The sequence below is a fragment of the Pinus tabuliformis genome, chromosome 8 (genome assembly GCF_031772625.1).
Source record: "Pinus tabuliformis cultivar Carrire ecotype Pingquan chromosome 8, CPIR1, whole genome shotgun sequence".
Lineage (NCBI taxonomy): Eukaryota > Viridiplantae > Streptophyta > Pinopsida > Pinales > Pinaceae > Pinus > Pinus tabuliformis.
In genome coordinates, this window is record NC_142294.1 from 621739962 (window position 1) to 621752603 (window position 12642).

General features: G+C 35.2%; 1 protein-coding gene across 1 annotated transcript in view; it reads left to right on the forward strand.

Annotated features, from left to right (window-relative positions):
• Positions 1 to 12642, forward strand: part of LOC149237038 (callose synthase 3-like) — a 305860-nt gene that overhangs the window by 196318 nt on the left and 96900 nt on the right. The window contains exons 16-29 of the mRNA XM_089372560.1: positions 5810 to 6144; positions 6442 to 6494; positions 6748 to 6808; positions 7121 to 7202; positions 7295 to 7344; positions 7453 to 7539; positions 7680 to 7817; positions 7943 to 8037; positions 8396 to 8480; positions 8566 to 8729; positions 9001 to 9097; positions 9210 to 9310; positions 9395 to 9506; positions 9705 to 9856. Coding sequence (XP_089228686.1) covers positions 5810 to 6144; positions 6442 to 6494; positions 6748 to 6808; positions 7121 to 7202; positions 7295 to 7344; positions 7453 to 7539; positions 7680 to 7817; positions 7943 to 8037; positions 8396 to 8480; positions 8566 to 8729; positions 9001 to 9097; positions 9210 to 9310; positions 9395 to 9506; positions 9705 to 9856 — 1612 coding nt within the window. The remainder of the gene's footprint in view (positions 1 to 5809; positions 6145 to 6441; positions 6495 to 6747; positions 6809 to 7120; positions 7203 to 7294; positions 7345 to 7452; positions 7540 to 7679; positions 7818 to 7942; positions 8038 to 8395; positions 8481 to 8565; positions 8730 to 9000; positions 9098 to 9209; positions 9311 to 9394; positions 9507 to 9704; positions 9857 to 12642) is intronic.

Sequence of the window (12642 nt, forward strand, 5' to 3'; positions counted from 1 at the left end):
AACCCCGCTCTAGTAAATCGAATAACTGACCACTCTGGTGTGTTCTCCAACTGGCCTTCAAGTCTCCTCTTATACTTTTCCTGTTGGTCCTTCAACAGCCGAGATTAAATGTCTAATCAACGACTAAGACTAGATTTGGCTTGATCCATGACTTTTGGAACCTTCTAACCCAATTTTATATTAATACCCATTAATATTTTATTTTTCGTAAGTTTAGACTTATGAACTCCATTAAAAATATTAATTATTTTAATATCTCCCAAACCGGGTACAATCTACCCAAACCATTTCTGGGTCTTGGAGATCTCATGTGCTTTAGCCTCTCCACTAATTTTCATGGCTAGAGCACATCCGATGCTACCCCAAATCAACACTTACAAGATGACTCAAATACATTTAATGAAGATCGAACCTAGTTACATTTTCCAATGCTCCCTCTTAACTACGGAGGTATTCATAATATACAAGTACGAGGAAGATCTCAACTATATGAACCATGAGGAACTTTAGGCACCACAATGGCATGGACTAGATTCCTGACCAGGGCAATCTATCCATGGGTCTCTCAACAATTTAGGCACTGCAATGCCACAGACTAGATTCCTGACCAGGGCAATCTATTCGGGTGGGACTGTGATGGACTCAAGCTTTCAACCTCTCTAGGTATCATCAAGCTTACTTGCTAACCATCAGGGACCTAGGTGCATATCCATGGTAAGAGCTCTATGACTCATGCCACCCTCCCTACTTCGAGACCTAGACATCAACATAAAGTGCTAACCATATGTCCTCCCAGGAAATGCTTCACTCACAAAGCCTCAACACTCCTTGATCGAACATATCAAGGATGACCAATCTCTCCCAATCAAACTGATTGGTAAGCAACATGATATCAACTCCTTCGAGAGATTTACATGTACAAACACAACCCCAATCAATAATATACTTTCATATGTACATAATCAAATACAAACCTCTAGGGTCTTTTAAACAACTTGATGTTGCTTCTCAACTTTTCATAGTAGGACTATCAACCAAATCTCTGACAAAAGGTTCCTCAATCATACACTTTCCTTTCCTACTTCTCATGCAACAAAATATCCTCCGAAATTCATTCTTCAATCAATACCAAGCTATGCCTTCCCTCTCAACGAGGGAGCATCTCTTTATCCAAACTCCCTCTTAATCTTAGGGAGACCAATTTCTTCTTTTTCGTCATCGGAGAATCTTTTGTGGCTTCCAACCATTTCATCAGAGTTGTCATCATCCTCATCATGCTTATCACATGAACGAACATCTTCACCATATTGAAGATTGCGTGCCTGCATAACTTAGATAGATAGTACAACCAAATCTATAGAAGCACGAAGTTAGTCATATCAGAATTACGGAAGCATTTAAACCTTACATATGTCAGATACCAACCTTAATTATAAACAAGAGACACATACTCTTCAACATCTTGCTAGGGACTTTGTCATAAACCCTAGACTACTTCATAACAACTTTCATTCCATCTAGGGTTTCAATGTTTCTTTCAAAGGTATGATATACCCTGCTACAACATATAGCAAACCCTAGAAACAATTCAAACACATATAGATCTACAATGCATCTAACAACTTTCAGAATTCATATGTTAGACTTTCCATTAGGGATTCATACAAATCCTCGATTTCATACAAAAGAATCAATCAAGACCAATCACAACTTAGTCATTAACATGACCAACTTCCACTAGGGTTAGTTGCAAAGCCTAGATTTTCAATCAAACATCAATAAACCAAAACACAGATTTAAACAATCTTACAGAAATCTCAAATCATCATATTGTCATCCTACATCAGAGATTTTTACTTCTACTAAGGTTCAACTCCAAAAACCTTAAAATTTCACAAATACTATCATCCTAGAAAGACAAACTTTGACTAGGGCTTAGTTCCAAACCCTAGGATTCATGACCATCGACAAATAGCTCAACTCATACATCTAGAACTTCGTCATCATGCATAGATATTTCATATCACATGTTAGTCAAACCCAACTTCACAAAGATCAATAAGAGTTAGACATACAACAAACTTGGTTAGATTAGGGTTTGATCAGACAAACACACATATACCAAGGAAATCATTTCTAAGACATTATAAGGGTCTTGCTTACACATTCCACCAAACCCTAACGAGTTAGGGTTTCAACATAACAAACCCAAGATTACCAATATTCCAAAGGTTCAAGATTTTAGACTTTATTACTCAACTCTAAGTTAGGTTTTCCTGATTATACCAAAATCCTAAACATAACATCATCGGTAAAAACTTCAAATAGCATTTCTTAATGTCCCTAAGCAATTTAGGGTTTTAGACATTCACATTAGCATACCTTAGGTTAGGGTTTTCCAGAAAACCTGTCTAGGGTTCTATAAAATCAGTTAAGAATAGGAGTGGGGTAGATTTATCAAGTGATGAATCACCTAAAATAAGAATCAATATGATTCACTATAGCTAGTCACAACAATGTTAGTAATAGATTGTCAAACGAATAAACATTTATTATAAAGAAATCAATGTTTTAAAGGATACCTTTGCTCCTTGACAAACCTTGTCTTGATAGGTCCTCTTTCATACTCCTTGAGAATATAGTAGATGTTTTCCTAATCAAGAGAATAGAGGGAGAATGATGATTAATATTTAATATAATAAAAACTAAATGAGTACATGAAACCAAAAACTAAAAGGAAATGAGATACTTATCTTTGGGATTTGTTGGGGGCTCCCTCCAAAGCTTGAGGGATACCTATAAACTTATAAAACAAAAGAAAAAGTCTTTTCCAAAAAGATGTTAAAACCTATAAATTCTAAACATGAAAAATACAAAATAGAATATCTAGGACTAGAAGCATAGGACTTAATAGTGTAAGTCTCTTATATTAGATTCTTCAGGTTTGACTTTCTTTGGATCTTCTTCTTCAACAATGTTAGCATGATCTCTATCTCTCTTCTTATTCTTTGGATTGTCAGGACAGTCACTCCTATAGTGACCCTTCTTATGACATTGATAGCATTCTACCTTGGACATGTCTACTTTCTTCCTTGGTCCTTTCGATTTCTTTCCTTTGTGTTGAGCAGTGTAGGCATTAGATACTTCTTCAGGATTGGCAACTAGAGAGATCCTCAATTCTTCTTGACTGCAGGCAATCCATAGTTCTTCAAAAGTGGGAGCTTCCTTCCAACTGTTAAGACCTGCAGCAAATGCACCCCAAGTAGGTGGCAATCCTAATAGAGCAGTGATCACGAGTTCTTTGTCTGGAACAATTTCATCAATGGCCAAAAGATCATCTCTGATTCTTGCTATCTTCACAAAGAAGGAGGCCACTGTATCTTCTTTAGTCATCTTTGTGGTCCTTAGTTCATTCTTCAAGCTTGCCACTTGACCAATGTTCTTAATAGTGAATAACTTTGGCAAGGCCTCATACATTTCCTGAGCATGATTGATGTTGGATATAAATGGGACAAGGTTGTCCTTTATTCCTTCTACTATTAGAGTCATGGCCACCAATTCTAATTCTCTGAATTTTACTTTGTCAGCATCACTGGAGTCATCTATAGACTTCTTTACTTTTCCTTTGACCAAGTCTAGTACCTTGTTCTTTTCAAGGATGAGGTCAATCCTCTTCTTCCAAGACCTGTAGTTTGAGGCTCCTTCAAGTTTGCTCTTTCCCTTGATTGTGTTAGACATCTTCCTTGAATATAGTGGACTTCTTCCCTGAAATAACCTTTTTGAATGGTTCCTTGATCAAGTGCTTGAGACTGTGTTTTTCTTCTTTAGTCACCAAAGCTTTGAAACCATGTTAGAAGATCAGGAAGGTAGAAATATTATCTTATACTTGATAATTATTTGTGATGTTCTTGACTTCTTATTAAGTTTTCTTAAATATCTTTTTTCTTTAGTTCATCAAGCAATTGCCAAAGCGAAAGCACATAAAACAATGGACACCAGATATAGTCACTATGCCAGGGCAAAACCCCCCTTGAGGGGACAATCCAGTCAAAATTCTCTTCCTTTCAATAGTATTCTTTGAGACTCTTCACCCTAGACAAATACCAAACCTTCCCTCCACAACAAGTCAAGCTCCCAGTCTTCGACTTCTTTTCCAACAACTTCAACTATGTAGCAACTTCCGGCATCAACGAAACTTGGAAGACTTCGATCTCTCAAACTAGGGCACGAAACAGAGAGAGAGAGGCACCAAAATTTTGTTTTTCTTCTTCTCCTTAGACCCCACCCAACTCACACTTCCTTTGGTTTCCTTAAACCCACTTCACACTTCTTCGACTTATTTCGAGATATCGAACTAGCTTGAGATGAGATGCTCTAAATGAATTCGACTTGCTTCTATTGATAGGCTTCAAGGGAAGTCGAATTGATGTCCTTAGGCCGACTTGATCTCTTCTAGGCTGACTTGATGTGGAGGATACATAAATTACATTTGACTCAATACTTAACCTTTTTACATGATTCAAAAGTCCATGAAGGGTCTCTTTAAAAGTACAATGATTCTATTGACTCAGAATAAATCCTAGAAGTCCCCAATGGGGACTTTGACCTAAAACATGGTGACCCGAGCATGAAACCCATGCATTAATAAGTCATAATAATAATAATAAAAATCCTTTTCTTTATTCTTTTGACAAGTACATTACAAGATGACTCAAATACATTTAATGAAGACCGAACCTAGTTACATTTGCCATCATGTTTTACTTGGATAATCTCTTTTTTGTGGGTCTTCCTTTTGCAGTGTTCTTCATAATTACACAAGAAACTATCATTCATTTTACTCCATGAAGAAATTGAATTGGTGTTCAAATATTGACATTGTGTGATGGAAAAATCTTACAACATGGATGGAAGCAACCTTAACCTTTGTGGTTCCGATTGTAATCAACCGCATTGCAAAAGACATCAGACTTGAATAAGCTTTGTATTAGATCTTCTGCTTATGTATCCCAAAAGGATGTCAGGTTGGAAATTGATGATTTGCATGCCTTGATGCAATTTTAATGCCTTGAATACAATTGTTAATTTGACAAGATCCTAACTTAAGAGTGGATTTGCCATATTTCTAGTAAGCCTTCTTACAATTAATAAAATTTATAAAGTTTACAATTCACTTATTTATATAGTTTATAAAATATTATTTTCTTATCCTGTTGGAAAACGCAACTATTGAATTTGAGCATATGTGCTCCAGAGCTGTAGTTGAGAATACATCGAGATAGGGAAGTTCATTCATTTTAGATATGCGATTTTTAATTTTTTTTAACACCTTACTCGAGGGGTGCTGTAGGATTTTACTATCCCTAGAGAGTTTAAGCAGGTGATGTGTTCTTCCACGTTTGTGTCTGAGGGATGGAATCAAAAGTTCAACATTAAACAATAAGTGCAAATATCATTCAATTGTTGTATAATGCCTTTTGTTCTAGATACATTTCTGGTATCTGTGGATCAAATTTATAAGTTTAAATAATATGTGGTCTTCAGTGTCAGTTGGGTCATACAATGCATGGTTCAATGGTGGTTTATTTTGACATATTTTTTTGTTAAATAAAGGAGGGCCTCTAATGTAAACATTGTGGAAAATCTTTGCATTTCTATTTGTACATTTTGTTCTATTGAATAGTTGAGTTTAGAATATGAACACCATGTGGCCCAGGTATCTGGTATTCATCACCATGCTTGCACTAGTAACCTTGCTATCCTAAACACAAACTGTAATGGTCTTTTGATGATATGTTTACTTTTGCAGCTATTCTAGATATAATTCTTAGCTGGAAAGCAAGGAAAGCCATGAAGGCATCAGAAATTCTAAGATATGTTTTGAAAGTTGTCGTTGCTGCTGCATGGGTAATCATCCTCCCAGTCTGTTATGCTCACACATGGGATAACCCAACTGGTCTTGGCAAAATTTTCAAGAACTGGCTTGGTGACAAGTGGGAAAGCCCTTCATTATACATTTCTGCAGTTGTGTTCTATCTGGTTCCTAATGTACTTGGGGCAATATTGTTTTTATTGCCCATGATAAAGCGATTTATTGAAAGCTCGAACTGGTGCATTGTGAGTATCCTGATGTGGTGGGCACAGGTGAGAACAAAGAAAGTTGCATATTTCTGCTGAGAAATGAAAACATATAATCTGCAATTCTTTTTTTCCTTTTTGGTTTTGTTGCATGAATAAAGAAATAATAAGGAATCACCAAAAGAGGAATGTGTACTTACTACTGAATCTAACCATGGAAATATGAGTTAAAGAGTGGGTTGTATTTTGAGGCCTTTATCTTATTTTGTCGACAAGTTTCCAGTTTTTGATACAATCTGTCTATTTGGATTAAAAATTTAAATAGAATCATTTTTGATAAAGCCTAATATTAATTTATTGCAGCCTCGACTTTATGTTGGTCGGGCAATGCACGAGAGTCAGTTTTCTCTCTTCAAGTAAGTATAGTATTATCCTACTGTTGCTTTTAGATCATAGCTTGAAACACCGTATAGTGTCAGAATTGGCATTTCAGAGATGTAGATTCTTCTAAGATTGAGGACAAAGTGGATATGGTTGCTTTCCTTTGCTTATATAAGGAGAGGAAATCTGTCTAATCAGCTAAATATTTAGGTTAAAGATATTTCTCTCTAGATGCTGTTCTTGTTTTGTTGGTATTTGTTATGAACTCCATCTGGTAAAATTTGTCAGGTACACAATGTTCTGGATCCTACTTCTTGTAACCAAACTGGCATTCAGCTACTACGTTGAGGTGCTGGGTTTACTTCTAATTGTAATTTTTAAATGAAGAATACACTGTTACAGCATAGATAAAAGGTTGCTAACATTATGACAGAAGTTAGATCTCGAGTGTGAGAGATTTCAGTGCTGAAGTTTAAATATATTTCTTTGAAATAACTCATATATCATAGAAAACAAGTTTACTCTGTTATATTTACTCATTTATGCTCATTTTAACAAGAAGGAACTTGTGTCCTTGATTGAGTACATTTTACTCTGAAATGAAATGGTTATAGTAAATTGGATTGGTCTATCATAAGTCTTCTTGCTACTTTAATTGCAGATTCATCCATTGATTGGGCCTACAAAGGCTATCGTGAGAATGCATATTAGTGCATTCGAATGGCATGAATTTTTTCCAAACGGTAAGCTTATACATCTCAAAGCTGTTTTCATAGTACTGCAAACTTCAAAGTATCAGTGGCTCTTCCTAATATATGTATTGTTTACACTGCAGCAAAAAACAACATTGGCGTGGTGATTGCCCTCTGGGCTCCAATAGTACTTGTGAGTTCACTGTTTCAGTTTCTTCAGCTTTATGATAAAGAACAATTTTTTCTTAAAAATCTTCCTTGGCTTTGATCACACAGAACTACATCTGGTATCTATCTACAGGTTTATTTCATGGACATACAAATTTGGTATGCCATCTACTCCACTATCTTTGGAGGTATCTATGGTGCCTTTCGCCGACTTGGTGAGGTGTGTACATATGTCATATTCATATCGTGTAATGTGATTATTATATTTTTTCTGGCAGATTTATGAAATAGAAATTTACTTTTCTGCTTATTAATTATATTTAGTTTTGGTAGCAATCTGTTTGTTGTTTCTGATTTCAGATACGAACATTGGGGATGCTGAGGTCAAGATTCCGATCTTTGCCTCTAGCTTTCTATGCACATTTAATACCGCCTACAGAAAAACAAGAGAATCAGAAAAGGGGTCTAAAAACATTATTGTCAAGAAAGTTTGATGAGGTGTTATTTTGCCGCACAGATTATAAAGATGATTGTTTTTTGTTTTTAGGAAAATAGAATGGCACGGTAGCAAGATGATATCTGATTTTGATTTACATTGCCCTAAAATATGATTTTTTTTGCAGGTTACACCAAATGAAACAAAAGCATTTGCAAAATTTGCTCAGTTATGGAATCAAGTTATTACTAGTTTCCGCGCTGAGGATTTGATAAACCACAGGTAGCAACTCTTGCAGTTATCCCTTGGAGAGAAGTGGGCAGTCTTTTAATTTGTAGATGTTGAGCTACTTTTTTTAAATTTTTAGTTATGATACAGATGTTGAGCCAGGGTCTTGTGCCCCTTGGCACTTCCCTCCTTTGGCTTACCTAGGTCCTGCTACTCTCTCTTTTATTGCCACTTGTATCTCTCCCCTTTTGTTTTTATTTTAGCATCTAGGAGTGTTCTAGACAATCCCATGGTCTATTGAGCACCAGTTATATTGTCTAGTCCTGTCGACTGTTTCCTGGTCATTTGTGGACATCAATAAAATATTATTTTTATCTGTGGATGATAACGTGTCTGTTTTGATGGCATGCAGAGAGATGGATCTATTGCTCGTACCGTATTCTTCAAATCCTGATTCAGATCTTATCCAGTGGCCACCATTCTTACTTGCTAGCAAGGTATTATTTGTTATGTTGTCACCTCCTGCATTAACTAAATTTTTATCTTTATCATCCTTTTCAGTGATATCTTCACATGATTCAGATACCTATAGCATTAGACATGGCAAAAAACTCTACTGAAGGGAAAGTAGATGATCTGCTCAGAAGAATTAAGGCTGATGAATACATGTACTGTGCGGTTAAAGAATGCTACGCATCAGTTAAACACGTTCTTAGCACAATTGTTGAAGGTGACCAAGAGAAAAGGTAAAACCATTAATGGTCCACTGGATAGTGATGTTGCCTTTTTTGTTGCTAAATTTTAAACTGCTCTTGTCAGAAGCTAAGGATATAAAATGTACAACAGAAACAAGTTCATATTTGACTCTTAACATTGTACTGCTGACTCTTAACATTGTACTGCATCTTCTATTTGCAAAGTTAGTGCTACCAAAAAATATCAATTTTTCTATGGTATTTTTTATCGTGCCATGGTTGGTATTGCTCATATATTTTATTTCTGCTTTGTATCTTTCAGTGTTATCAATGAGATCTTTGACAAAGTGGAGACAGCGACATTCAAGATGAGCGAGCTTCCCATATTGTACACAATGATTGTGGATCTAGTGTTTTTGGTAATGTCTGAAGAATTTTCATATTCAGCAGTAGCCTTAGTTGTAATTCTTAAAAAGCTTATTCATGTATATTAGTTCCTTTAGGATATCACAATTGAACATGTGTGTGCAGTTGCAAAATGATAAAGAGATTGCTTCTCGAGAAAGAGTTGTTTTGCTTCTCCAGGACATGCTGGAGGTGGTTACTCGAGATATGATCGAGGATGGTTCCAGGCAAGGTTCCTTTTCAAGTATTTATTTTGTCTTTTATACACATTTTTCGTATTGCTACTCATCTTTAATGATGTTAACATGCAGGATTTTAGATCCAAGTCATGGTTCATATTCAAGGAAAACTGATGACAACACAAAACAGCTCTTTGGAAAAGTGGTTGATCCTTTCCCTTCAAATGATGCCTGGATGGAGCAGGTAGTTTAAGTCAATGACTGTATCTAAAATTGTTGTTTCCAGATTATTTCTGCATATAACAATGGGTAGATTATTGACCATTATGATTTGATCTGAGTTCAATGGGCCTGTTTGTTTAAATTTTGCCAGTTCAGCAGCTGATAAAAAATACAATAACTATTATGTTTGACAGCAATGAGAAATGCTTTTTGTTTCCAGATCAAGAGGCTTCATTTATTGCTGACTGTCAAGGAATCAGCTATGGATGTCCCTGTGAACCTGGAAGCAAGGCGTCGCATTGCATTTTTTACAAATTCCTTATTTATGGAAATGCCCTGTGCCCCCAAAGTTCGTAATATGCTGTCATTCAGGTAAGCCTCTGTTGCTTGCATTCTCCTGTGCATGATATATCTTGATTAAAGTTAAACTAATTTTCTACATAGATTTTGAAGTTTAGAACGAAAATTGTTGGCAGTCAGTTGATTCCCTTGATTTGGTATTTTGAACCCTAACAAAAATGTTAACAGAAACCAAAACAATTTCCTACTATCAGTGTATTGAAATACCTGGAAATAAACTAGCAGCAAAAACAAGCGTTCAGAAGAAATATTCAAAGATCTCAAGAAAACCTACATATGAAAGGAGTAGTAAGGGACAATGTTCTCGTGTAAGGTTTTGATAGGAATTTAGCCGTGATTATCTTTCTAGGTTTGTGTCTCTTGTTCACACTGTTTGATGTCAAAACTTTTGACAAAGGTTAAGAAAACTACTATTCCTGGAAATTATCATTTTTGAATTTTGAAACTACAAAGAGCTGAATCGTTTTGGGATTGCTACAGAAACATTTCATGACTGCTTCCATTTTTCTAACATCCCAGAAATATGCAACTCCCAATGGGCCATTTCTCAGTGTAGTGAGGACATCATAATGCATATTCAAATTTATAACGTTTTCAGTCTTCATGTGCTTGGTGTTTCAGTGACCTTGTCTTGTATGACATGTAACACCTTTTCCCTGTGATACTCATGAATCTACCGAATGGGAATGTCACTTCTGTCTCATGTAGATTTTATCATTTTCCATCCATGTGGACACTTGACTCCCAACTATTCATTATTTATATGACTTTTATCCTGTTTTGTATTTTTTGGATGGTAACTCCCGAGAGATGGATGAAGCGAACAAAGTTCGTACTTCCTGTTAACTACTCCAGAAAACTTGGAATATAAAGATCTCCATTGAGATACAAGAATATATATAGAAAGTATGAATAAGATTGATGTTACAAATGAGAGTGAGAGGCCTGCTTATATACTAGGCAGGTGCCTCTTCATGGAGAGTCATGTCTCATTCAGACATGCATCTTCAACCTAATTACTAATTAATTAATCATTATTTATAATTATTATCATTTACATTATTTCCTATATATTTTATTCATAACGTTGCCTTCCTCCTCAAAAATCTTTGTCCTCAAAGCTTACTGATAAAAACCCTAATCTCTTTTTCCTGTTTCGGATGTCTTCTTGTCTCGGAATTGTAATATTTGTCAAAGCAAGATGATATGATCCTCTAAGCGATAAACAAAACTGTCGCACCGAGAACGGATTTGACCTTCCTAAATTAATCTTCTGTGGAATCTTGCTGTCACTAGAAACTTGTGATGCATTGTTATCACATGAATGGATTGCACTGGCATTAGTATTCTTCGAGACATCAGTTTGTTGTTTCTGTTCTAAATATGGGGCTTGATTGAGTTGACTACTCTCATGATTCGGATGTCGATAAGGAATTCTGGTGATTTGATTTTCCTTTATCTTGTCTGTGTTTTTTCCTAATTTATTTGAAGCACCTGATTTCCTTTAGTTATGGAAGTTTAATGGTTAATTCTTGGATCTTCACTTGAATCTTTTGTTGTTGGTACTGCAACTTCTGAGTACATTTTTACTTCATCTAGTTTTTCCTCTTCTTGAGTTGTGATTGGATCGGTATTAGTTGCTTTATCTTCAACTGGGGATGTTATGATTGGCGACTTCGATGCTTCGTCTTGAATACTGTGTTCTAACTTGTCTTTTAAGGACTTCTTGTCATTCTTAAGCTTTTTAATTTGTGTTAGTAATTTTTCGCTATGATCTTTAAGTTGCAAGACTTCTTCATTTCTATCAGCAGTGATTTTGTCAATTTCATTTTGAATATTTTGTAATACTTTTTTACCTTCTTGAAAAATTACTTTTGAAATATCTTAGATGTCTTCTGGTGTTACTGAATTTGGCTTCACAGTGACATCCTATAGTGTTATTTTTTTCTTTTTGTAAGAAAATGTCAAAAACTTCTTTTTCTTATTCAGGATGAAGGAACCAAGGGTTTCCGTCCAAGATGATCCTAAAATAATGTCACCTTGATCGCTCCATAGTGTTTAAACGGAGAATTGCGATACGGATGTATAATCTCCAACGTTTACTTGTAAATTGGTTGTCATATATTTTGTTGTTAAAACAGTGAAATTTTTCAATTATATTTGACTTAGGAATCACTAATTGGTTTGCGATTCTAGGTTTTATATAATTTTTATTTTCGGCTGGCGAGATAGCAATAGTAACATCTTTTCCCGCAATAGACCCTTTAATTCTAAATGGCACTGACGCATAGTTATATTTAGTTTCTGGAAATCTTCCTTCTTTTTGATTCCGAGTTAGATTCCAATTTTTTTAATTGAACTTTCAGAATATAAAAATATATTCTCTTTTGATTTTTTATTTTTCCCCTTATTTTTATAGTTTCTGTACTTTAATTAATTTAACTTAAAAATGTTTCTCCTTTTATACTTTTTATACTTATTAAATATTATCTTTATAACCCCCTCGTTTTTTTATTTGTATAATCCCTTGTGTATATAAAGGGTCACAATTCTTTTATCAAGGGTCATGACTTAAGATTGGGTGAGAATAATACCGTACGAATGAATTAATGGCCTCTATAGATCTTTGGATTGTTCTCGGATATTCTGAAAAGGATGTGTTTCCGAAGGGGCGAATGGATTTTCAAGTTTGACAAAGAACATAAACTCTAGAATTATAAAATTATGTTGATCTTCTGTTAATTTTCCTGAAAGAGGCACAATTTCCAGAATAAGCTGGATGCTGCGGTTATAATTCA